Raw genomic sequence first — 27,777 nt, 5'->3', positions numbered from 1 at the left:
ACTTAGAACATTAAAAAAATAATACGCTAATCTCATAAAAAAATAACCTGGTTACTGTCTCACATAGTGGCAAACCAAAGCGGTCGGTTAGTTATCCAATGCTCTGAGACTGGCTGAAAGCGATATGCCCTTATTTGGAAAATGTAGTTGCGTAATGTTGTCTGACGTCATAGCAGTCACAAGACCTCGCTAGCTGAGCAGAGCGCGAGGCCACCGGGCAGCTGGTCCACATTCTGTCCACGGTAGTGTCTTAACCAGCAGAACTGGCACCATGGCTGTGGGGAAACAACTCTTACGGCTGTTTTGGAGTGGCAGAGGCGGCTGTTTTCTGTGAGCCACCACCTCGTTTCGGATAAACTCCGCCGGGCTCCTGTTCTCACACCAGGGGACCGCATTGTCTATGTGTGCGTGGAGGCTGTTGTTGTCGGCGGCGGTGTCTGGTTAGCTCAGTCCATCTCCAGTCTTGCTAGCAGCTCAACATTGTGTGTTTACGTCGACGCTAAGCTAGCCGAGCTGCTAGCTTGGCCGGGTTCGTGAGTTGGGAGCTGGTGAGTGGGTGATGTTGTCCGTGCTGTCGTACGGTAGACTGGTTGCCAGAGCTGTCATCGGCGGACTTTCTCAGACAGACAGCCGCGACTACAGCCTGGTGACGGCGAGCTGTGGCTTCGGGAAGGATTTTCGCAAAGGCATCCTGAAGAAAGGGATGTGTTATGGGGACGACGCGTGCTTCATAGCCCGACACAGATCTGCTGATGTTTTGGGTGAGTACTGTCTGATGGAAACATTAACCAAGCAGTGCAGCAAGACTGAGTCTAACATTGGCCATGACCTGAAAGGCAGGTCAAGGATCACCCCGTTGTTATATGAAGGCGGAAATACCTGAAATAACTGGATCGCAACCTGTAAAATGAGAACTGATTGTTCCTACGAGAACAATGCAGTCATACAGAGTCCGCTGCACCGGCTGGGTTCTTGCATGGTGTCAGAGGTTAATTCCTCTGCATCTTCAATGTGCCAAGAAATACAAAAAAGAAAACAGACTTTAAAATATGCTCTATTGGAAGTTGATCACATTGACTAGAAACCACAATGGTCAGCCTCATTAAGTCAGTCTGACTGAGGCTTTGGTCTAATAGACTTCAGATAGATACCAAGTGTATCTGTTTCACAAAGCTGTTAAGCTGTAGACTGTGTTAAGTAGGACTTAGTGGGGAAACTCAGGTATTTTTTAAGTCTGGAAAAAACAGTGATGCCTGTCATTTATAACAACGCCACAGTCATGCATTGGATAGTTGGATAGGACAGTTGAAGATTGTCATATCTCATTACACTGTGGTACGAAAACACAGACTACCCACGAATTGTGTCACCGGTTGGATGAACTGACTGTGGTAACAAAGTTATTAATGTTTTAAGCTTCAAAGAAGTCAGACGTTATTTCTGTCAAACTGTCTTAATTTGCATTACTTATGTCAAAGTAACTGTGTAACCAGTCTAAGACTACAGACAAGTCCAACGCATTTTTATGAAACTGGGCCCCTATCAACTAACAGCCCTTCTGAAAGTGTGTGTGTGTGTGTGTGTGTGTGTGTGTGTGTGTGTGTGTGTGTGTGTACAAATGCACACAACACACAAGAAACAGTGGAAATAATAGCATCATTTCATGCAATCGGGTTATTTTGGGGGGTTGATTAGTTGCAAAGCCATGTGTGTTTCTGAGCAGGCCTGTGATGTTCTGGCACAGGATGAGGAGACGCACAGGGCCAGCCTTGTATGGTCAGTGGAGCAGATGCTTGTGTCCTGAGAGTTAAGGAGAGTAAAGTTTCCTTTCTAGGAAAACCCTGGAGCTGCCCTTGTGAGAATGAGCAGTCTTATTAACCTACAAAGAAGAAATGCTTCTACAAAAACAATCATGAAAGTTTTCAGGATTTCATGCAGGTGATGGATCAGGAGCTTAGATCTACAACACGGCATCAGTACACTGCCTAAAATTTGGTACCATTAACTTTATCTGGCATATATGAAAGGTTATGTTGATGTTTTTTAATGTATTGAAATTTACCCGAGATTTCTGGGTGTTTAGGTGCAATGGTTGGGTGGTCATGGGATTTGGGGGTCCTGAGAAAAATATAATGTTATGCGATTGAAAGTGTGCATTAAATTTCACAGTTCAAGACGTAGTTTGTGGAAGACTTAGGAGTACAAATGGGGGGTTCCTACTGCAAGAATATTGGTTTTGCAATAAATAAAAATATGCATCATTATATCATTTTGGATTATGATTACTATATATTTGGAAACCTGGAGCAGATAGTAAATAATACCTTTAAAAACCAAACTTGTTGAAGAGGTCCACTGGTGACAAATTACAGTCACTCTTTATATGCTTCATATACTTTTTATACTCTCCACATTGATTTGACTTAAATTTGGCTTAAGTTATCTCCAAAATGGCTGCATCTAAACAGGGAAAACCCTGACGACTTGATTTCCTGTTTGCATTTTGGTGAAAGTATATGCTGTTTTTCTTAAACTTGCAGGAGTACAGTATTTCAACTAATTCTCTACCTACTTGTTAAACAAGTCTGAGGAATGCCAAAAAGTATGTATTCATGACCTTGTTTTTAATCCTTTTGCTCAAATGTGAAAAGGTTCTTAAGTTCATCTACAGTGCTAAAACAATGGGTCTATCCAAGACTGGAATTCATCATTAGATCACCATCTGTCCGTTTCAGGTGTGGCAGATGGAGTAGGAGGTTGGCGAGACTATGGCGTGGACCCATCTCAGTTTTCAGGAACTCTGATGAAGACGTGTGAGAGACTGGTGAAGGAAGGACGCTTTGTACCCAGCAATCCTGTTGGAGTCCTCACAACCAGCTATTATGAGCTGTTACAGAACAAAGTGCCACTACTGGGTGAGTGAAGCCACACGTCATCTTAACGCCTCTAGAGATTTGTACTGATGATGAACACTAGATATCCCAATGCAGTGTGGAATACGTCTTACCCCATGCAGTCATCTTGACTATATGCTGTGTAAAGGCGTACGGTTCCTGCTGTGTAAATTTTGTCTGTGGTTTGGATTAAAGTACACTACTCGGGGTTTGGTTGGTTGTTTCCGTCTGTTCTGTTTAGCAGCAGGCTGGATGAAGATTTTTGCGTCATGAGTCAGAGAACAGCCAGATCCCATTAAGAAAATCTGGGAATGTCCCAACTCCTGACCTGCCTTGTGAATTTCACTTTCAGATTCCCTGTTCTCCATCGTTCTGCTTCCTATCAATGAAGCATGCACAAACATGTAGGATAAGGAAACAAATGTTTTAGGAACAGATCTGTGTCTCAGTGTCAGTACTTTTCCACCCCGTTATCACATGTGTGGCGGGGGAAACAACACTGTATTGTGCTGTTCCTTCGCAGCAGACAGAATGTTCTTGAGTGTGTGTAACTATACTTCTGGAGAGAAAACAGACAATAAATGGGAGTGAGTCACATTGCATGAGGGTTTTGAAGGTTGATCCCACAGAGCATATTTTGGTGTGCCTGATGAATCACTAGTAGGGTGTGGCTCTGCGCTGTTTGCCTGCTTCAGCAGCTCATGTTTCCTCTTCATCTCCCAGGTGGTGGACTTCCAAAAATTTTTACAATCTTGATGCCGATTGTTATACGTCAACTTGGTGTTTTTTCAAACTAGTGTCATTAACCCGACACAGCAGAGTTGTCAGGGTTTGGAAATTTTCAGTGGTTTTTCATTTTCACCCTGGCTTTCAGTCCAGTTTTTGATTTTCATTTAGTTTACAACTGCATAAGTAGTTTTAGTTTAGTTTTCATGTAGATGAATCAATTAGTTTTAGTTTAGTTTTTAGTTGTTTAAGTATTATGAATGAAACCTTGGTTTACAGAAACTTAAGAAATGTAGTATGAGAAAAAGCATTACATTAAGTATGATGTGCAAATCTATTGTTTATTTAACGCCCTATAGTGTGCAAAGCTGTTACATTATTGTACACCGTGTGCCATATTTTAGATCCTTGTTATGACAAAGTGTTATAGAAACTAATTTTCATTTCATTTTGGCTTGCGTTGCATAGATCATTGTAGTTTTTAATTAGTTTGTGAGTCTTTGGAAACTATCATCTTTTATTATTATTTCAGTGTAGAAAAATAAATATTTTTGTTGCTAGTTTTGTTAGCTGTAAAACCTTGCGACATGGTTCTACATAGTACACAGGAACAAAGCAAAACACGAGGTTTGATTTTAAAATGACACTGATCATTCACTCTATGACTTTCTACTTCATCCTTTGTTCTCATTATTTGCATTTTAAATTTCTGTCCGACATTTGCATTAACACTGAAGACGTGTACCTTTTGTGTGTCTAATTTCAGGGAGCAGCACCGCCTGCATTGTGGTGTTGGACCGGCAGAGTCACCAGCTGCACACAGCCAACCTCGGAGACTCTGGTTTCCTGGTTGTTCGAGGAGGGGAGGTGGTTCACCGGTCCGATGAACAGCAGCATTACTTCAACACACCCTTCCAGCTGTCTATTGCCCCCCCAGAGGCTGAAGGGGCAGTCCTGAGCGATAGGTGAGATGGCAAGTCCCTTGTACACCTGCTGCTTCTCACACATCTGCTCTGTTGTGGAGAACACAAAAAGCCAGTGTATTAGTTGATAACACAAGACTGTGGATTTGTTGTGGACATAATAGAGTCTGATAACAGTGCCAATCACGTGCAGCTCACTGTGTTCTCATTGCACTGCGGAACAGTTTGTCGTGCTTGTGTTTCACATGTGTCAATGTTTTGTGAATGTATCGACTGTGCTGTGCTCAGCTGTAGTGTAACTGGGTGTCTGGGCCATGTGCTGCCGCGTCCCGTTGCTGTGATGTGCCAAGCAGCGGAACAGTAGACATCAGTGGACGACAGGGCAGGCATTGGATGTTTGCCAAGTTTTCCCTCTTGCCCGGGTCAAAGTCTGTGTGGACTGATGGGCAAACTGATGAGTCCCCCTCCAATCCTACCACAGCAGGCTCAGCCACCTTCTCACTTGTTTAATCTGAGACCAGGCAGATTATATTTATATCTTAAGAGTGTTTTTTTTTAAATCTGAGAGAAGATGAACTATGGATAAACCCTGTTAAATTCTTATTTTGCCATGACAAAACTTGGATGAAATCACTTTAGAGAAGTTGCCATAGGTTTAATATAGTTGTTAAAATTAAATTTCATTTTTAAAAAAGCATTTTAAGCATTTAGTTGAAGGATTTAGTTGAGTGATTTACACTGAGTGCGGTAGCAGATTAAGTTTTCAATCCTGGGACACAAACATAGCAACCAATTGAGAGGAGTGCAAGGTTCACAGCTGAAGTACTCCTGTGACTATACGCAAGAAGTACTTGGCATCATGTTGTTTTTGCAGAGGGAAAGAGTGGTACTTCTGGAATAAAATAGTATGCTGCCAAACATGGGTATCTTGCTGTTGCTGATATCAGTGAAGATGTCAAAAATGAACACTGAGACAATATCACAATGGTAATTTTGCCTGTCTCTGGACTTGTTGCAGGGAAGACTTAAGTATATATCGGTGCCTAATGAGTCAATTTAAAGCACAGTCTAGGACAACCAGGAATTATTATTTTACTTTAAGGGATGTATTTAACAAAAAAGATTTTCTGAATCCCTGGATGTCACTGTGACCTGCAGTTCTGACAAAACTGAAACCACAGAAGAGAGTACAGGCTGTTCCAGGGGGTTTTTGGCTCTGTGTGTCTTGATGTAGTCCAGACAGATTGTAATGAATAATATCCATGACTGCCTAAGGGGCAAGCAGCAATGGAAAGACACCTTCCAAGAAGTAAACCTGACACTGGCAGACTAACTTGGTTTCTACCCAGTGTACGTATGTATGGAGGTATCTTATCCTCCTCATGTGATTTTAAGTTTCTGTCATGAGAAGCCAAGTTGAAATACAACTGAGTATGGTTCTCATGGCACTGTCAGTACCTCAGAGTAATCTCAGAGTAATCTGCTGTAATCAGTGGCTTTTCCTCGAGCAGAGAAGCTGATTTAGAGGTCTAGATTATTCTGTCAGGTCAGACCAGACCGATTTTGTGTACGGGGGTGTAAAAGAGCGAGAGGTAGGGATGAGACAGAAAAGGCTTAAACAGGACAAATAAATAAGGTCACTGCTGAATAATGAAAGTGAACCCTGAATCACCTGCGTCATGTGCAGTGTTATCATCTTACCATGCCTGTTCCTACAGCCCGGATGCAGCCGACAGCTCTTCCTTTGATGTCCAACTTGGTGACATCATTCTTACCGCCACCGACGGGCTATTTGACAACATGCCAGACTACATGATCCTGCAAGAGCTGAAGAAACTCAAGGCAAGTTGAATTAAAGCACAAAGAGACTGACCAGGCACAGGAATATGCAATGAAACAAACTTCATGCCTTGTATCATTTTGTCCTTCAGAATACAAACTATGAGAGCATCCAGCAGACCGCTAGGAGTATTGCAGAGCAGGCCCACGTTCTGGCTTATGACCCGAACTACATGTCGCCTTTTGCACAGTTTGCCTGTGACAATGGACTGAATGTAAGAGGTAAGCATCTCTGAGCTACCAAATGGAAGGGCTTCTTATGTTCTGTTGCTCTTTAAAAAAAGTTCCTACAATTCAAGTTTTTCCCTTAAATGTGTTTTGGGAAGAATTCGCATTATCATACAGGAACAAAACAACGAAATGAAGTTAACGTAGAACCAGTGCCACTGATACAAACTGTTCAGCCTGGTCAGAATTGATCAGAACCAGCAGCTAGGTCATGTGAGATGTTATATGTGGTAATTAATCAGAAATGAGCCGATTCTATAGGTGGTGAAGTTAAAATTGGTACTTTCATTTAATATGGGTCCAGAACCATACAGTAGTAAAACTATAAATTCATTGATAAAAAGGGTTTTCAATGACCATGTAATTTATCTTATGTGGGTTTTTTTTTTGGCTCTTTCATGCTAACAAGCTGCCTAGGTTCAGCGATGGAAACTTATCGCCACATCTTTTTTCATTTGTTGAAACTTGCAGAAACCCTTTCAAGCCATTTCAACTGCGAGTATTTTTGGACTAATAGGAAACTGTTTTCTCTCTCCAGGAGGAAAGCCAGACGACATCACAGTGCTACTGTCTATAGTGGCTGAATACACCGACTAGAGTCTATGACAGTGATGGACTGCTTTGATTCCTGCTGGCCAGGATGAAGGACTGATGTGGGACGTTCCCTCGCATCCTTGGCTCTATTCTGCCTCAACCCCCAGTTGACCATAATCCCCCCTCCCACCTAAATGAAATAAACTCCTACAGGCCCACTTCTCTGTGATCGTGTACATCAGAGAGTGGCTGACTAAATAGGACTCAAGGCCCAACACATCCTCTTGGCCAGGCTGCAGTGTTGGCATCTTTGCAATGTCCCAGTGCGCACCGGATAATCCCATTGCCCAGGATAAGCATTCATTGGGCACATTGGAGGTGAGGATCCTGTCTGATGAGGATAAGTTGTCTTTGTCTGATGGGTGGTTTGGGCAGGGAGGCGGTTGAAATTCAGACAAAGAGGCAGATGTAGCTAGATGGTAGGTGTGAGACTTTAAGTGGCTCCATGCTGGGCTGCCGGAATGGAAAAATACAGACTATCGGTCCTGTCAAGAAGGGAACTGCGCAGGAAATGGTAGCATTAGGGCTGAATGAATGGGCTGCGCAATGTAAGCGGATGTCCTAATGAAACAGTGATAGATAGAAAATCTGTGTTAAAGGGCGTGGAACCTGTGGTAGGTGCAGGCTCTGTTCTGGGATATTGTGTTAAATGTTTGCCAAAAAAAAAAAAAAAAAGTAGCGTGTGTGTACAGAGCCCCTGTAAGGTAATAATGGCAGATGGTTTCTGGACTACTTTGTGTTCTAGGTAATAACTTCTGCATTACCTCCCAAGGCTTTTGGTTTACCTTGCAAATTTGTTTTGCATTCCCACTGATCCATTAAGACCAAGAGGAGTGCAGCTCTCTGCAGCCTCAAGTACGCCTGGCTGTGGGTTGAGCTACACTGTTTTAGTTTTAGCTGTACTGTGGCTTCTGTTTGTGTTTACATCTCCCAATCTATTAACATGAACTCAAAAAGCTTCCTACAGCCACACACTAATGAACGTTCTGAATCTGAACCCTTGTGCTTTTATCAGATGTGGCAGATGTGATGCCTCAGGACACCAAGAGTAGCTTTACAACATTGTTCAGCCATTGCAACCAATTTAGTGCACACATAAAGTGCATGTAGTAAGTGTTAAAAATGGTCTGTCACTGCCATGGTAGTAACAACTCAAAAGTGCAGTCATACTTAAAGTGACAGCAACATTTAAGGAGTAGAGGTACAGCAATCACAGCCACTCATCTTATCATGAGCTGCAGTGATACTATGAGCAGTCATAGTAGAGAGTGCATTATGGTCAGAACCAAGAGTTGTAACTAACACATGAAACTAGAAGGGGAATCAATAGCGTACACCTTACCAGGGTCCTGTAATTCAATTATAACCTTAAATGACTATGCTCAAAAAGTAAACATTTTCAGCATCTGCTACTTTTCCTTGATCAACTCCAAAATTTAATGGGTAGTTTTTGTGTAATCCTGCTGACAGACAAACCAAAAACCCCACAGGTGGTAACACATTCTCCTCAACAGAGGTGTTATTTATCTTTTATCATAATGCATCTGTTGGTAGAGCTCAGTCTTCCTTTTTTGATCAGATGGAGTGCAAAATTTTTTTGAGGCTAGTAGAGAAGGTACTGCAAGGGAATGCAAAAGAAGGTCAGAGGAACCCTGTAACCTGTTGGCGGCTCTGTATTTGTGATGTTTGTATATTTGGTGTTAAGTTTCTTTGGGTAGGTCAATCCAATATGACTTCATGATGAAGAGAGGCAGCTGCCTTTTTCCACATCAGTGCAATTCAAGTCTTGCACAAATTTTGTTACTTGGCTGTTGATGAGCGTTTCCTAGTTCAAAGGCCTCTTGAAATATCCATTGTGTCAAACTGATGCCCTCCCTTTAATCTTACAGCTGCTGTTGATGTTGAACTCTGATTGCGATTCCATGTGATGTGTGTGTGAATAAGTGTGATGAATGCTCTCATGTGCTCGCCCGTGTGTCTATGGATTTGTGTAATTGGTGTCTATGACATGGATGTGAAGGCTACAGACATCTCCGTATCCACTGGGCTGAATTGCTCTGACAGCCTTAAACGCACAAAGCTTAAAAAAGCATATCTGACAAAGCTCGACAAAGTGGAAGTTGGTCAGGTGACCAAATGTATTTTTGTAACTTGTTGAATGACATTGGTAGATTAATTACTGCATCAGAGTAGCTTTAGAAACTGTTCACAATTTGCATTTCTTTTTCTCCTTTCCCTCACCCTGCTGTAATAACACCAGTGGCTCATTCAAGTCAAGTCACTGCATGTTTAATGTGGAAAAAATGGTCATTATATGTTTCTTTTACATAACTACAGATTTGCACTCTGCATTTATCACATCTTTTACCCACAGTGAAAAAGCTTACTTGGTAAACTTGTATTTTGTGTAAAGTTGTGATAATGTGCCTTGTATCAGATGTCGTTGATACTGGCAAACATGTTCATGATTCCTTAAACCTCAGACTATGTGCTGGGTATTGAGCACAAAGCCTGAAGCTGTTAGCCATAAGACTGAACACAGCTTTCCTGTCTTGCCCTGCTGTCTTAACATGAACTCTTTCCACCTGCATTCAACACTTTTTCCTCCTGAAAGCTGACCTTGAACACTCAGTCAGGAGCTTAGGAATAGTGATAAAGCCATCCCACGCTTAGAAAATCCTCTCCGTGGATTCTTCAGATAACTGTTTACAATCTGCACTATTGAATGGACTGTTTCCCTTCTTTATCTGACAAGTTCACAATGGAGACTGCAGTGGTGGGTGTCACTTTGAAACAGGGGTAAAGGGCATAGAAGAGCAGATTTACACAATGTGGCAAATGGTCAAAATGTGAGATTTTTTTTTTTTTTTTTAAGCATCATAGCACTGAGGACAATCTAAGCAGCCTTAAATATGTTACAAAGCAATTCTCCCTGTCAGATGGTACAGCCACTGTTCGCTATGTGGTTCCTGATTCCTAACCTGCCCTGAAGCTCTCCCATGTCTCATTTCAACTTCATCCTCCTCTTCCAACCAAACTTTGTTACAACCAGAGCACGTGTCTTTATATTTTGGGTGTAAAGTTTGATGCAGATCTGTGTTCTGTAAAAACATTTTCAAATCTGTACAATATTTAAATAAAGAGTATAGTATTTATTATCATGCTGTATTTGATTTTTTTTTTTTTTTTTTTTTTTATCTGAACGTTGCTTGAATGATAAAACAATACATTTCAGACTTTTACTGTCTTTGCTTGTAATATTTTCCCATGAAGTTAACACTCCAAAGCCCTGACTTCACCCTAATGAACTCAGGCTGTTTAGTTTTGTTGTGTCAGCCATAAACACAAAATGCCGCCAAAAGAACTCCTTGTACAACCTGAGTGTACTCCCACATTCCTCACACATCAGGCATACTAAAAGTTATTATCAGCAGACAGGTGTGGCATCTGACGTAATGTCTTATACCAGACCACTAACAGTCACAACTCTGGTTTTTTATGTGAACATTTCCCAAACAAATCACTATTCAATAAATTACAACAATGAATACATTAATTTACACGTCATGTCAACTTGAAGATCAATACAAAATATACATGTGAATCTTTTGAGCCACAAATAAAAGCCTTAAAGCTACTTTTAAATGTCAAAAAACAAATTAGTTCATTTATGTTATTATCTTAACAGCCACTCTATGTTGGTAACTGCAGAATCAAAAAGCCAAGGCTAAAAAACAAGCTAAATAGTATTTAACAGCTCTTTCCTTAGTGTGAGGGGCTTCTTGGGCAGTCGTCTTCCATATCCTCCTCCACATCACTGTGACATGCCAGGACTGGCAGCGTGGCAGCACAACCATCCTCTTCCTGCTGTGAAGACAGGGCCTTGAACAGAAGGGAGCAGATCTACAAAGGAGAAACAATACTTTTAGTCATGTTTCTGTTACCTCTGTATTTTACTTATGCCACCATCAAGGTCTATTGGAAAGATGAACCTTTCCACGTGTGAATTCAAAATTACCAGTGCGTTGTGTTCAAGTGCTTTTGTTGTGGCAAAATGAAAAACGACAGACACAATTTATCGTGACCTGCTACTTGGGTAAAACCATTTTGGACGTGTTAATTCATCTGCTACAGCATTTTTTTTCATTCATTTATTCATCTTCTGAACTTCATCCTCGAGAGGGTCACAGGGACACGTGCACACTGACATATATAAGAGACAAACAACCCATCACTCACATTCACACCTATGTGCAATTTAGCTTAAACTGCGGGAGGCTTTTGCGACCAATTTTTCATCAGATCTGTAAAACCCCAGTCATAGCCTAAGTATCACGAATCTGTAAGTCTTTCTGTGATTACTCACCTGAATCTCGTGCATTACGGTGAACAATTTTGAAGTGCCATCCACCATAAACAAACCATGTGTTTACAAACAGCCAGTAGGTCACTCGGACATCTTCGGAATTTTGTCACGACATGCACTGTGGGAAACGGAGGTTCGCGCAGCCGCCTGGCAGCAGCAGCACAACCATATGATATGTGGATGAAACAAACACGATGCTGAAACGCAGAAACAGCTGGAGGAATATGCATAGAGGGAAGGGAGCTCCTGCCATTTCCACGTCGTGTCTGTAGCAGCTGCTGCTGCCAGGTGGCTGTACAAGCCTCCGTTTCCCACAATGCACATCGAGACAAAATTCCAAAGATGCCCGAGTTGCCTCCCGGCTCTGTTTGTAAACACATGGTTTGTTTATGGTGGATGGCACTTCGAAATTGTTCACCGTAATACAAGAGACTCAGGTGAGTAATCACAGAAAGACTTACGGATTTGTGATACTTAGGCTATGACTGAGGTTTTATAGATTTGATGAAAAACTGGTCACCTTTAACCAATTAACCTATTAATGCATGTCTTTGAAAGCCGATGTTCCGGAGAGAACACACATGGAGAACATGCAAACTCCACTTTTTTTTGTGTATAACTGTGCATATTATAAATGTGCAAGATCATCAGCTAACAGCAGCAGAACATTAATAAAAGCAGTGTTTATCATTCATGATTAATCCCTCGTTGCTCTCTGGCATGTTGAAAAGTTCAGATTATTTTCGTCTCAGCAGCTCGTGTATCGAAATTTTTTCCCAGTTACCCTGTGAAAAATACAACATGAGGGGGCATTCATATGCAATTTTTGAATTCATAAGTAGTATCTATATTACAAAAGCCAAGTGACCTCTGTGTGCGTGCATGTATGTGTATCTGCTTTATAACTGAAAAACTTGACAGATCTAGCCTTTGCCTTTTGGTGTACTTATGTATTTTGGGTCAAGGATCAGACAGGCAAAAACAGCTTACTGATACGACCAATACTTTTGGAGTTATTAGTTGTTTTTCAAATTATAATGGGCTTACAGGTGGCCTGTGGACAAGTCCATTCACAGCCGCAAACTGGGAGGGGGCTGGATCCGGATCAACGGAACCGGCCAGACATGACGGGAGAACCGGGTCCGGCAAAGTAGTCCACCACTGTAACACAGTGACAGACCGTTCTGTGTAGACTCCGATCAGACAGACCGGAGTTCAGTGGATCACTGATCAGAGTTATTGTGAATGAGAGCCAGGTCCGGCTGTGATCACAGACTAACAAGGTCAGTCTGGTTCTTACTGTAGCCTGGTTCCACTCTGCCGTTAGACCCAGCCCATTAAGGGCCCCCCCCCCCCCCTGACAGTCACTGCAGATGTCAGTGACTGTCAATAAACCGTCATGTTCAGTCCTGTGTAAAAGTCTTATGCTACCTTCATGTGCTACCAGGAACAATAATATTCACAAACCGTCATGTGTAGTCCCGTGTCAAAGTCTATGGTCCACATGGATGTCAATACAAAACAAAATGAGGGCCATTGTATTTGTTCCTAATCTGTGTGTTACACCAGTAAGCTTAGTCATCAAGTAATGCGAATGTGCTGAAGTCATACAGTAATGATGTAAAACCCTTTCAAACACATATATAAAGGAACTATGAATGCATTCTTATCTGTTACTTTTGATTTCAAAACAAAACAAAATGAGGCCCATCATATTTTTTCTTAATGTGTGTGTTACACCAGTAAGTTTAGCTCCCATTTTATCAGCTCTACTGCTTCTAGAACCCATGGATTCCCACAGGTCAACACGCTAGTTTACCATAATTCCCATAGCACATGAAGGCAGCATTCAAGCCTGGATGTTTTATTAGTGTCAGTACAAGATGATATTCACCTCATTATACAGCAAAGTACGTTTCACAGATAACATTCAGGATGGTGAAACCAAACTACATTTCCACCTCACATCCTGTGGCACTTTGATCATCTTTTTAAGACAAATCTCATGCAGTGATGCATTATGGCAGTGTGGGCAGACTTCCAGGTGAGGTGTAAGAAAAACACTTTAAGCACTTGGCATTCCACAGTAACACCCAAACTGCAAAGACGGTGAAATGTGGTAGCTTCAGGGCACAGAGACTATAAAACCAAAAGGAAGATATAATGTATTTTAAGGTACTGGTGAGGTATTATATTCATTAAGATATGTCCTGTAAGGAAAAGAACTACCACTACATCATTTTAGTACATGCCCTGAAGCATGGAACCGATGTTTATATTTTAGACAGATAGTGCCTGAATCTTCCCACTGCAGAGAGAGACTGGCTGAAAAAAAATATAAACTGGCTTTGTCAGTGTTGAAATGCATGTCAGCATTTCAGAAACCTAAAAAGAAATTCAGTCCTGAAACTGGTACAGGGAGCTAGACAGTGTCCTGTCCATGGAGACAAAAGGATGTTTTGTAGTAATATGAACTCTATTTAGGCTGATTACTGTAGCCTTGATGTTTAATGAAAAACCTGTTCTGCTGAGGGAACTTTTTTTGTTGTAGATTTTGTTTGTTAAGCTTAGGAGAGAAGGAAAATGTGTGTAAGAAGTTTAAAACCAAGCCCTAAAAGAACCTGCAATTTTGTAAAGAAATATAATTAAATGTTTTGACTCCTTGTGGTTATTTTTGGCATGCTGTAAACACAAATGAGAGCTGCACACTTTATATGCACAATAAAAGAATAGAATAGAATAGAATAGAATAGAATAGAATAGAATAGAATAGAATAGAAATGTATTGATCCTTTATTGATCAGGGAAATCGAGGTCCCCATAGCAGCACAACACTGAATATACACAGAAGAAATACCCCAAGAAAATAGCAAAAATAACTATAAAAAAACAAAAAATGTAGGTAGAATCTAAAATCTGCGTTACCATAGAAGAAGCAGGAGACGTAGCAGCAGTGGCACAAGCATCATCAAGTACCCCCTGTCCATCAGGTTGTCCAGTCTGAAGCTGCATCAGAGCAGCAGGGTGCATTATGGGACTGCCCTGACTCGACGGGATCAGATCCTCAGGAATATCCTCACGTAGAATGATGTCAGGCTCACAAGAACCGACAGGAGGCGCGGAGGCCTCTGCACACCTGAGAACACAACCATACAACTCTTAAATCACAAGTTCTATGTTTTCAATTTATCACTTGGATCAGGAACTGGAAGATAAAAAAGTACCAAAACTGATTATTACAGTGTGTGCAGAGTGTATTGACCACTTAAGTTCCTGTCTAGACCATGTAATAAAGTCCCAGCACATCTCACTGGAAATGGTGGTCATACTGATGAAGCTCACGACAGAGGAAAGATGGTGCTCATGCTACACAAGGGGAAAACATGAGGCCAAAGTCACGGCAGGGCTACAGAAAGGCCAGAGAGGGAATTTCACGCCCCACTAACAACTACATTACTGAAACACAGAATATCTCTTTTAACCTGTTCTGCAGTTTAAATACATTTATATCTTCTCCTTTATGTTCTTACATACCAACGCATTATGACACGATGCCTATGCTTTTTTTTTTTTTTTGCATCTATACCTGATTATACTGGACTCTTTTTTGGAGTATATAGTACTGTTTATTGTCTGCAGTGACAAAGTAGCTTCTTATCTAATTAGCTCTAATATACATTTTAATCTATATTTGTTGCAGAATCTGTGTTAAATCTACTATATAAGAAGTGTTTAAAGTCAGTACATATGTTTTACATACATGCTCTAACACATGAAAGCATACAATCTCTTTTATACTTATGTAACAATTACCCTATCGTTAGAGTCACAGCATAATTGCACAAACGCACTTTTTCTCATTAGCTTTTAATCAGTGAGTGACATGTCTGTTTTTTTTGTTTTTAATGCTGTTTTTAACAGATTTTAATTTGTCTTTGTCTTTATGATGGTTGTATTTTGTTGTTCTAAGCCCGCTTAACACCCTGTGTTATCACTAGTTTTATTCACTTATTTAATCCCTTGTTTTATGTTTGGTGTATGGCACTTTGGCCAGCTGTAAAGTTCTTAAAGTGCTTTATAAATAAAGTTGGTATGGTATGGTATAATTGGCTAAGTCATACACTACATGGACAAAAGGATTAGGACACGGTGAATTCAGGTGTTTCTTTTCTAACAGGAGTCTGGGATACAAAACAATGACAAATGTCATAATATAGTTTTATACTGGGATAAATATCATTGTATTTCATTGGTTAGTTTGGTTTAAATTGTTATCTTTGCTTCCAAAATGTTTCAGAGACAGTTTTTACTTAATTTCTCTCAACATTGATTTTGGGTTTTTTTTCATCCATGACCATGATTATAAATGTTCTACCTCTAAATTTCTAGAATATTTTTCATGTTCTGACTGTAAATAATAATTTTCTACCACAACTAACCATCTACTTTCTTTACATCTCATTTAGGAAGAAATATCTCCCATCAAACTTAAGGAGAAAATATCGATGTTTATAAACTACAAGGACAATAATATAGGAACACATCATGGCTACAGCTGTAACATGTCCTGTTCATGCCGATTTGAGATGAAAACATCAATATTAATTATCAATGTGATATTTACCACAATAGAAAACTATATTATGACATTTGTTATTATTTTTTTGTATCCCAGACCCCTGTTAGAAAAGAAACACCTGAATTCAACATGTCCCAGTACTTTTGTCCATATAGTGTATGACTTAGGCAATTACACTATGAGGCTAACAATATGTTGTGGAGCCAATTAAAAGATGTGACAAAAACATTAGCTTCATTACGTATTCACCAGACATTCATGAACAACGTGTGACTACAAGTTCCCTAAAGTACAGTGTGAGCGACAACAACACAACTGTGTGCATGTAACTGTGCTGTACGTCATAGCCCTCAGGACAGAACCGGAGGGAGTATACAGAGCAGAATTACAGGAAGAAGTAAAGAGAACAACAAGCTGGGTCTAAAAACCTCCAGACAGCCATTAGTGGTTTGTGCTTTAATGGGCACACAGCAGTAGACGACAAAAGAACACAGTACCACAGCACGCTTCAAATCACCCAGAAAGAGTCAATTACAAAATGACATGAGAGGTTTGCATATGAATAAAAACACAGGTGTGTATCTCTGAAGGAACAGCATACTGAAGGATGAAACAAAAATATAAAGGCCTTTCTCCAGACTGTTTCGTCATCCAAATGTCTCCAGTCCTTGGACACTGTTTGAGATTTGTCACTGGCAGCAGTTGTCTCACCCACCACTGTGAATTACATATGAAATCAAACTTGCCTTCTCTGAGTGCACACAGATATGCACAGTGGCTGACCCTAATTTATAAGGCTCTTTTAAACTTGTTTCCTCCTTATTTGTGCACTTTATTGCAGAAAACTGTCATGGTGCATTCCTGTGTTGCCACAGACCACTCCCTCAAACTATTGTCTTCACCTGCTAGCTCCACCTGAGTCAGATCTCTATTAGGAGCCTATTTAAGCAGCTCCTCCGCTCAGGTGCAGTGCTGGAACATTCTGCTTCCTCTGCTCACCACAGCCATCCATAAACTCTCTTGGACTCTCTGAACATCATACATCTTCCTGTCATGCTGTGGACTCTGACTACTTTCACCCACAGGTTTCTCTTGTTATTCATGTTAAGGTTTACTTTCTGTTAATAAATCGCTTTACTCCTTCAGCACTGTATGTTTGAGTCTGTTCATTCTCTCTGTCATGACAAAGACAAGCAGCTGCTATGCCTTGCATTGTTGCGCTACACCTGTTTTATCTGTTCCTCAGGTAAGGACTGAAGTTGGAAAAAGAGTTTTCAGCTTTGCTGCCCCCTCCGCATGGAATACTCTACAGACTAAACTGAAACTCTCTGAAGTTATTCCACTTAAAGCCTTCTGTTCTATCCTGAAGGACAGACCGTGTGATGCCATTGGACAGTGCCTGTGTTTTTAAATTATTGTTTGCTGTTGTGTTTTAGCTCCTGCACTTCTTGTTGAAAACACTATTGCGCCTCTAAAATGTATGTTTTAATCTATACTGTCACTTCCTGGTAACTGTTATTAGGAAATGTGCTGCTGACCTCTTGGCCAGGTCACCCTTGTGAAAAAGATCGTGATCTCAATGGGTTTTATCTGGTCAAATAAAAGTTGAAACAGACTGTGTTTATGAGTGTTCTGAGGTCAAAAGAAACAGAGAAAACTGTGACACCATGATTTTATGTCTCTAAATCAGTAATCTCACGGCAGCTTTGGCTGAACTGCAGAGTGCACTTTTACACCGAAGACTCTGGATTATGTTCCCATCTCACTGAAATTACTTTAGGACGAGTTCACATCAGGGTCATCAGAGAGGAGGGACAGCATCCAAAACTATTTTAATGGACATAGTATGCTCAACTTTGTAATCAGACTAATTCACAAATAATGTTAATGTATCCTTTATGAGGAGCAGTTTTGGTTTAATTCGTGAGTAGTGAAAACTGTCTGCTCCTCAGGTCAATGATGATTCACAGCAGTGTCTGCAAGGAAGCCACAAAACAGATGACCCAGATGTTTAAGAGCCTGAGACAATGGGTGAGCAATGTGACAATATACACCGCATGAAACGTCTATTGTTTTCCTATTAGATATCTCTTTCATTGGGATAAAAATCACTCTTTAGCACACTATATTTGGTGATTTAGACGATATTTTCTATTGTTTTACAGGAAACTGGCATGAAAGCAGCAAAAATAAACATGGGGGAGACTGACCATAGACTGGGGTAAGTGTGAGAAAGAAGCCAATGGACCCCTGGAAGAATGGCTGCAATACTGTAACTAACGAGGATCCTACTAAACTAAATGAGCCATGACAAACTGAGGAGATTGTGCCTAAAAAAAGGGCTAATTATGTAACATGGACATGGTTTGGGTAAGCAAGGACTGACACAGACCAGAAAACTGGATCTTGTAAACTACACCACAGACCAGACCCTTCTAGACTCAGACTCCACTACCACCCAAACAATGACTTTATATTGCTTGCAACTGTAGTCCAAATGTGTTTTCTGTTGACCTTTTAATGTTAAACACATTAATACTGTCTGATTTGTTCCATTACAGTAACTTTTCTTAGTCAAGCAATTCATCACGTAATGACGTGAAATGTATCCTTATCTGTAATGGAAATTATTTATATTTTGGTCATATTTTACCATCCTAGACACAGTTAATATATTGATCATGTAAATATGGCATGTTCATTCGTTCATTTTCTGAACAGCTTAGTTCTTATGAGGGTGGTGGGGGTGAAGGTGGAGTACACTTTGGACATGTCGCCAGTTCATTGTAGGGCTGACACATACAAACAATCGTTTACTCTAACATTCACATCTATGGCCAATTGAGACTGAAGAGTTAACCTATTAATGTATTAAAGTGCACATCTTTGGACGGTGGGAAGAAGCAGGAGTAACCAGATAAAACCCATACACACATGGGAGAACATGCAAATTCTACACAGACAGGTGTGAAATGTATACTTAGCGCCATTAAAAATGCACGGGTCAGAATAACATGTATTTTTGGAGATATATAAAATTAATTGGTCTGGGGTTACCTTCATATTAAAGAGGGAAGCATTGGTCATTAGAGAATGAATTCTGGACAAATTGTAATCAACTTAACACGTTTATTCAGTCACTGAATACAGGTACTCAGAAACTGAAAGTGTCATCATTCAATATCAGGTGTGTCCACCTCTTACTTCCAAACAAGTAATGCAGCTACGCCGCGTGGAACTAAGTCTCGTGATCCTGTCCTAAGAGATCCGATCAATCAGACAACTGATTGTACTACGACGACAGCGCAGACAACGAGCAACTCCACCACAGCTCAGACTTGCTTGTAACATGCCAATGGTACGTTCTCTCTGTTGTATCATAAGTCATGGCATTTTGAGCTGACAAAAACATTTTGGCATTTTCTTTGCTGCCGTTATATAGACTATTGACCAGAGCTCAAGTTACCAGTCAAGTGTGACTCTGTACAAGTGATTCAACTCAATGTCTGACATTAAGGGATTAGTCCAAACGCCGACGTCACACGTGTCAGGAATGAAAAAAATACAGCTGTTAACTGTGTTATTCATCTTGTGAGCAAGGTATACAAAACAGGCACCTGAGCAAATCATTTTCTGGAAATTACACCACGTTTGGACCGTGTGTTTTTAATCGCATTAAGTATATATTTATTTTATTTTCAACAATTATATAAAAATATTTTCTATTTAGCTTAGTATCATATTATAATATTTAGCAGATGTTGTGTTATGCTTAATTGAAAATGTGTATAAAGGTTGCAAATAAAAGGAGAAACTTAAAAAAACCGCATTGCAACCAAATGGTTAAAGGTAGAACCCCCACCACCATAATGAATGATTGGACATTGGATGTGAGATTTACATCATGGAAAAGTGCAAAAAGAAAAAGTTTACAAGATTTGGTCTAAATGGACTGATTATGTAAAACCAGAGCGATCTGAATTCATTTGAGTGTACCTATAATTTTTTTTTTTACCTGGATGTATGTTCATTTCTCATTTATTTATTATTTTCCTTTTGAGGTACAGCCTGGACAATAAGCCATCCCTCCCTCATAGTTTTGTTACGTGAATGTTATTAAAATGTAAAAACACTGGAAAAATATCTTGTAAAAGCTTTTGCTGAAACTGATACAAGAGTGTCTATATTGCTTTTTAAAATAAAAAGAGAATTTTTCTTTTTAAAAAGGAGAAACTTCATGAAATATGAGCACTTTTCAATTCTTGGGTAATAAAAAAATATACCTTCCATGTAGTTATATTAAAAACAAATATTCATTACATTTACAAACATTGAGCTATATGTAATTATTTGTACAATGAAATAACTTATATTATGGTGTGAAATTTTGTCAGATCAGTCAGAAGTGTTGCTGTGACAGAATCCACAGCAGAGAAACCGATATGACAGTGAAAGAGCCAAGCAGCGGAGCAGACCGTTCCAGCAGAGACACGGGGATTACATCCAGTCAGTAAGACAGCCTTCAACTCTAACCCTACATGTCCTCCACTTGCCCTATTTATCTCTGTTACAGACACAAGGCCGGTTGCTGTAACATTACACCGTCTTGGAAAGCTAAAAACAGCCAATGAGGGCAAAGTATCTTGACTGAAGGCCAAGAGGGAAGCTCAGGTAGAGCCCTGTGGGAAGATTTAATTATACCCTCTAATGCGCTGTCACTGTAGATCTGAGAAACCTGCTGAGACTCCAGTTATGACAAATACACTTCCTGGTCTAAACAAAAAGAAAACAAACCCTGTAACTGTGCACAGTGTTAGTTTTGTACCTGGTGGCAGTGGGGACGGGGGTCTCAGTGGGCTGAGAGGTGGGGTTGCTGCTGTCAGAGTCGATCAGAGTCGCCAACACCACAGTCGCCTCCAGGACCAAGTCTTCTACCGAAAAGCACACAGGTCTACAAACAACATTAACAACACACTTAAAGATAACTAAAAAGAATAGAGATGTAATTGTTTATTATGTCCTTTTAAATCACTACCTCAGCACACATCACTGTCTGTTTAATTTCACAACCTGACCTGTCAATCCTTTTAATGTAGTTTTGAAGATATTTTCATGTCTTGTCCTGTTTTGATGTTATATGATGTGGTACTGAGCGATAAAATGACTGTGATTATTAATTACTTATATAATGTAATTGTCATTGTGGGTAAAGACTATTACCTCAACATTTTATTGTCTTTGAGGTTTATTTTGTTTACATTCAGCTAAAATACTTACACAATGTTTCCATGTTTTGTTATTGTACTTATACTGTTACACGTGGATATCTTGAGAAAGTTTTGCATTTTATACCTCAAGTGTCATAAAGCAGAGTTTAAAGTGTACTGTACATTGTACTGTGCTGTCAAATGACAATAAAACAATAAAGCAATTCCAAAGTCACAGGCAAGTGTGTGGTTTCTTCAACTTTCATTGAGGACCAACAATGAACCTTTAAACTGGAACGATATAATATTTATGAACATTTATGCCCATACTGCTCACCCTGCTCGAGCATATAATACAAAGGATGTTTTGAAAATCTACTCTTTTTACTACATCTCTGCATATGCAAAGGCAATACATGAACATACATGTATTTCACAAAATGATGATAGTAAAGTATTTTAATTCACTTTCACTGGTTTTCATTCAAGTGGTCCACTGGCGAAAGACAATGTTGGTCTTAGTAACCTGAGATATAAACAACACCGAAGCTCTTCAAACTTACTTTCCTGCTGCATCAAAGTGGACCGATACTGGTAGACAAAGTGATTCTGCAAAAGACAGTAAACCCTGCAAAAGTAAAGAAAAATCTGAACTTTTTTTTTCCACTATGGCATTATATAAACTTATATGTACAGTACAAAGAAGAGAGTATCACCCCTGCTAACATATGTATAAGCACTGTAGCTTTAATGTTATCTGTAGTAATAATATAATGAGCAAAACTTTAAACATAACTGAGGTCCACAGACATAAACCCCAGAAAAAATGAAATTTCAAAGGGAATGCTGCAATACATGATGTACTAGGAATGGCATAGATATTTGCTGATACTGGCAACTATGAAAATTTGGAAAAGATGCGTATTTTGTTTTCTTGTTACCTCTGCCAAGTGTAACGGCGAAGGTTATTTTTTCATCGGGGTTTGTCTGTTTGTTTGTTTTTTGTTTGTTTGTTTGTCTGTTAGCAAGAAAACTCAAAAACTTATGGAGGGATTGTCAGGAAATTTTCAGGAAATGTTGATACTGGCACAAGGAACAAACAATTAAATTTTGGTGGTGTTTGGGGGGGGGGGCTGATCTGCCTTGGCAGAGGTCTGCACTCTCCAAGAGCTTTTCTAGTATTTGTATTTTTTCTATTTGGTCAGGCTCTATTTCTGATAGTAATGTCGTGTCAGCTTTGCAGTAATCAAGTGAAAGAAACCCTCAATCATCACGCAAACTGAGGCCATCCAAAACCTAAACCCTGCCACATAATCTGTCCAATCCAGGAGGAACCAGCAGGAGCAGGGTGACCAGGTTGGCTAATGAGGAGCCTCACAGCGGGGTGTCCCAGACACATTCCAAGGCATTAGGGACATTAGGGAGTTGTGGGCGTTTAATCAGGTCACGTCTTATTAACTGGACTAACAGAGAGACTTCATCCGAATTTCCAAATGGCTAACCAAGTTCTTTTGCGTCTGTTTTTGAAGCAAAGAACGAGGACCAGGAAGGAAGAAGAGAAGCTTTTTAATTAGCGTTGTGTTCTTCATACGCCACAACAAACCACAGTGGATTACTGAGCACGCTAAACTAGAAATCACATTACAAGTCCTCTAAGATCAGATGTTTTAGTTACTTAAATTATATATAAAACCATCTTGACTTTGACCAGCCTGTATCTTTGAAAAACAGATTCCTCTTTTGGCTTGAATGATACTGATTATGTAGCAAACCATGTAATGTGCACCCTATAATTTCAGCATCTTGTAACATTTTATAGTGCAGTGGTGTGATATGAGGCAGCCAGGACATACTGTCTTTGCTATAAAGATGAGTAACAGCAGAGGGGAAAGTTCACATGAAAATGATACGGAAAGGATTTGGAACGCTTAGAAATACGACCCCTTAAACATGAAATGCCCCTCGTGAACCAGTCGCATGCACATACTACACAAGAATATACACACATTAATATTCTCATGTGACAGGATAAAAGGAATCTCCAAAAATAAACCAGTTACCCTCAGCTCCTTCAGACAGAAGGTTATGTCCGACTCCACTCCGACCTGAAAGTAGTCGAACTCGTCTGGGTGTAAGGACATCTCTGTGTACATCAACTTCATGTGATCTTCCACAGAAGCACATCCAAGTCAAACAGTGCAAACACAACATTTTTTTGTTTACTCATATGTAACACAAGTCAATCTTAAAATATTTGCAGAAGCAGCATAATAAGTTTAATAAAATTGGTTAAAATATCTGTAACTCTTCTAAGTTGTGTTGTCACTATCATACTGTGGATGTTGGAATGTAACCAAGTACTTATAATTACAACATTCTACTTAGTACTTGAGTATTTACATTTTTTACTTTATACTTCTACTTCACTACATCTCAAAGGCAAATATTTTTTTTTATTCCACTACATTTGTCTGACAGCATCTCCATTTCTATATATGTTTACTTTGTATGTTTGTGAAAATGTGAAGGATTAAGTGTTTCATAATTCCTCACTTCTTAAGCCAAACAAACTCTTTAAAAACCCTCTTGGATTAGCTGGAAAATTCATTGTCATAAACTAAAAAGAGGCCTATTTTTCTGGGCTCTGTAAAAGCCGACCCTCTCCTCTAACCAACAGTATATAAAGTTCGGATGAGGTCAGTCATCAGCGTACAATGCGACATGTGCATTTACTACAGTCATATGAATCATGTAATAATAAAACACTTAGTGACGCCTGATCTGTCTGCATATAAAGCACTTTAAGTACATTTTGCTGATAATATTTACACACATTTTAGTACTTTTAGCAAAGTAAAGGATCTGAATACTTCCTCTGTCTCTCCCTACCTTTTCCTCCCTCACAGTAATTTCTCAGACTGAGTCTCTGAGGACTTATGGACAGAGTAATTTCCTCCTGATACACTGGAAAATGTGTCACCATATCACCCAGAAGCCTACAGAGGGAGGAACAAAGCAAAACTAATGGAAACTCCTGCAGAGCAATTGTTTAATTACGCGGTTTGGAAAAAATTAGGGTGGGTTTTTAATTTCAAGCTTCTCTGATTTACAATTGATGATTATGTCAAAAGTAGTTGATTAAATTAAATTACACTGATGTGGTATTCAACAGAGTGAATCAGTTGCAGCATTTAGTCTTTTTCCATAAAATAAAAAACACGTCAAAGATGGATTTTTCTTCAAAAATGAAGATATTGTTGACTCCTAAAAGGTTACATTCAATCATAGGATTTTGCTGCTGAACTTACATGTGATGTCTTTGTATTTAGAAGTATGTGTTTCAACTTGCTAACCTGGCTGGAGCTTTCAGTACGTTGGGACAGAGGTGTGAGGCAAACACCGCCTGCAGAGGTTCACTATCCTGGAAGCGTAGGTTGTGGGTTTTAATGATGCCTATTAAAAAGACGGAGACAGGATATTTGGAGCACACTGCCACCAAGTGCCGACAATATGTAGTAACACATCTGCAGTGTGGTTTAAATGGAGGTCAGCTTGGAAATGACAGAAAAAACTGAAGACTTAAAGGAAGGGATTCTGGATATTCAGAACCCCTTACAAGAAGACACTGTTTCCTACCATGTCTGCATGAAAACTGGATTTTAACTCGATCATCGCTGATTGAAATCTGACACATTTCCACATTTCGCTCAATGGAAGTCAAACACCGAAAAAGTGGAAGCACAGACTTTGAACAACACACAGAGAGAATAAAGATGGAAAAATAAGTTAATAAAACATGTCTTTATTTTTGTGCCCTCTTTGATTCTGTTTTATTTATCTACAATCATTACTGCCTGCTACAGCTCTGGAAAAATTAAGAGACAAATATTTCCATCATATTTCCGGATCTGAACCCTGTTGAAAATGTGTGAATGTGATTAAGAGGAAGGTGGATGTTTGAAAATGCCTGAATTTTTTTTCCTCCAGAAAACAGCCAAATGGTGTATGATAGACTGGTGGAGAGCATGACAGAGACATTTGACTAATTTCTTCCTCTTAAGTTAAAACTTGATGCTTCTGCCATTTTTAGATCCAAGGTCAGCACTTCCGACCTTGCTTGGACGATTCCAAACAGATCTTTAATGAGGACATTGACGACAGAAAATCTACAGAAAACAGGTGATTTGGGGTTTTACTGTAGCTGTTTTCTGTCTATTAAAAGAGCTAAACGACCTCTAATGTAAACTACAGCTGATGTAGCATGTTACAATCACAGCAGTGTTGTTCTGACCTCCCAGTTTTAATTTAAAGGAGAGGACTTGATGATACCATAACACAGATGTGTGAAAAATGAGCTTCACACGTTATTCAGTGAGTGATACAGTCTGTGGAGGCGTAGTGTTAATGTTGGCGGTTTCGTTAGCCATGAGGGTGTTCTGGTTTACAACTTCCCGCTGCGGTTAATAGTTAGGAACATCAATACTACATATGACCCCTTTAAATACATATGAGTATGAAAACCAGTGATCTCTAAATTCCTTTCAGAGATATAGATTCTTATAAATGACTGTATGAGTAATTTTGAGTACTAATGTCATGAACCGATGTAAATGATAGGTTTTACCTTCATGATCAGTTTGCATTTAATGGCTTCACCTCCATGCTCTGATCCTGAACTCAAGATGTAGCGCTGGAAGAACAGTGGTGAAAAGAGGAAGCAGGCGTAGGCAGAATGAGCAGAGTTCACTGATCTCAACGCCAGCTTTTAGAAACACAGAGACACACAGATTTACTTAGTTAAGACATGGTTAGTCTGGAGTAAAGTGGTGAAAGTAGCCTTATATCTACATAGTACACATACACGTGCTGGAGTAAACTCAGGCTTTTCACATTTTCTTGTGTAATTATTTATACAAGTGTCATTTTAATTATGCGTGCTGTGCTTGGATATAGGGCCTGACAGCTAAACCTAGGTACAAACAGGTGCTATGAAATAATTTTACTTATGATTTATTAAATGTACCCCCTAAAATCACCTCCTAATGACAAATTCATAAGGATAGGACTGTTAATCATCAATATTTTTTGTTCTCAGATATCACTGGTCCACACTCACAGCAGAGATATAATACTGAAGCCTATGTTTGTTCTTGTAACGTGCCTCAAGTGAGTCATGTAGCTAGAGGCTTCTTTTTTTACACTGGTACCAGTTTTTCCTGGCTCAAAGTGTGACAGTGGGTGGAAGCATTCACATCATGTGCATCATGGAATCAACAGGATCAATCCTTTTACTGGGTGCCTTTCTCTGGGAGTCTGAGTAAGTGTATGATTCATGAAAATTACATTTACCAAATTCTGGTGATGCAGATGCAGATTTACTAATTACCTCCTTATTATAAATTATTGTCATAAACCAACAGCGACATTTATTAGAAGGTGATCTGTGTGGTAATCTTTTTTGAATCCTGCAAGAAACTATCATTTAAAGCCTCCCCACTGCACCTATATTTTTTTTTATTTACAACAAAAAAATCAGTGCCATGAAAGCAGTGTAATAACATACATTCAAAAATTCAAGTCAAATACAAAAGACAGAAATTCAGATTTCAAAACTTGTTAGATAATAGTTTGTTCTATTTTTGTGGCATCAAATTTGATGGACATGACTATTTGTTTTCTATAGAGTTAAAACCCTGTGGTATCATATAATGAACAGCTGTTATTTAACATCAGGTTTTTAATTATGGGATGGTCAGGACTTTTTAATAACACATACCGTAGTAACATTTTTAGAGATCTAATTTGCCACTGTTTCAATCCCAATCCTGTGAGTTAATGTTTAGTACTTAGGCTACATTGTGATGTGTGTCTATTAGTGTTTCTTAGGGATGTGTTTTCACTTGTTTTCTTTTGTTTTTTGTTGTTTTCAGTCTGATAAGCCATAACTGGAGTGAGTGAATAAAATAACAGCAATTCTTTGGCCTTAAAAAAGTGAAAAAAGGAAAACAATATTCATATAGACTGTGTATCTGTCAGGTAATGTCAACATCACACTCACACAAAATATGTATTTGTGTTTTTGTGCTTCTCACCCCTTTACTCAAAGGATCAAACCATAGTTCATCTCCAATCCGTGAAAGTGCCTGGATAGCCTTTCCAAGCACTGCAATACAAGGCGAACAATAGGCATAATTTAGCCTTAGCATTAACTTGCGTTAGCTAACTGGACTTGGTCGCTAGCATGTAGACTTAACCATAAATTGGAGATTTCAAGACTTAAAACAATCCAGCTACTGTAGTTCAGGTATAAGAGCAATAAACATTAAATGTTACTACAACAAATAAAACATATAAATTTATGTGTATATATATCTTTCACATTACCTTTTACACAGTTTCCTTCGAGTACACAGTTCATGTT

At 39.4% G+C, this 27,777-nt stretch overlaps 2 protein-coding genes across 2 annotated transcripts; one reads left to right on the top strand and one right to left on the bottom strand.

Annotated features, from left to right (window-relative positions):
* The first annotated feature begins 182 nt into the window (after positions 1 to 182).
* pptc7a (protein phosphatase targeting COQ7 a) lies at positions 183 to 10,360 on the top strand. The gene is made up of 6 exons (XM_030143417.1): positions 183 to 761; positions 2,736 to 2,915; positions 4,387 to 4,585; positions 6,262 to 6,385; positions 6,475 to 6,604; positions 7,149 to 10,360. Exons 1-6 carry the CDS (start codon positions 560 to 562, stop codon positions 7,205 to 7,207), a joined length of 894 nt encoding a protein of 297 aa, XP_029999277.1. The 5' UTR covers positions 183 to 559; the 3' UTR covers positions 7,208 to 10,360.
* On the bottom strand, positions 10,077 to 27,777 carry rad9b (RAD9 checkpoint clamp component B). Its single transcript, XM_030143421.1, has 11 exons — positions 27,741 to 27,777; positions 27,449 to 27,519; positions 25,981 to 26,118; positions 24,993 to 25,101; positions 24,710 to 24,809; positions 24,246 to 24,352; positions 23,417 to 23,523; positions 21,920 to 21,984; positions 20,975 to 21,100; positions 14,496 to 14,706; positions 10,077 to 11,107 (listed from the first exon to the last, which is right to left on the bottom strand). Exons 1-11 carry the CDS (start codon positions 27,772 to 27,774, stop codon positions 10,970 to 10,972), a joined length of 1,206 nt encoding a protein of 401 aa, XP_029999281.1. The 5' UTR covers positions 27,775 to 27,777; the 3' UTR covers positions 10,077 to 10,969.

The sequence above is a fragment of the Sphaeramia orbicularis genome, chromosome 9 (assembly GCF_902148855.1).
Source record: "Sphaeramia orbicularis chromosome 9, fSphaOr1.1, whole genome shotgun sequence".
Taxonomy (NCBI): Eukaryota; Metazoa; Chordata; class Actinopteri; order Kurtiformes; family Apogonidae; genus Sphaeramia; species Sphaeramia orbicularis.
Note: the sequence above shows the minus strand (reverse complement) of the source record. Positions and strands in the feature narration are given on the sequence as shown.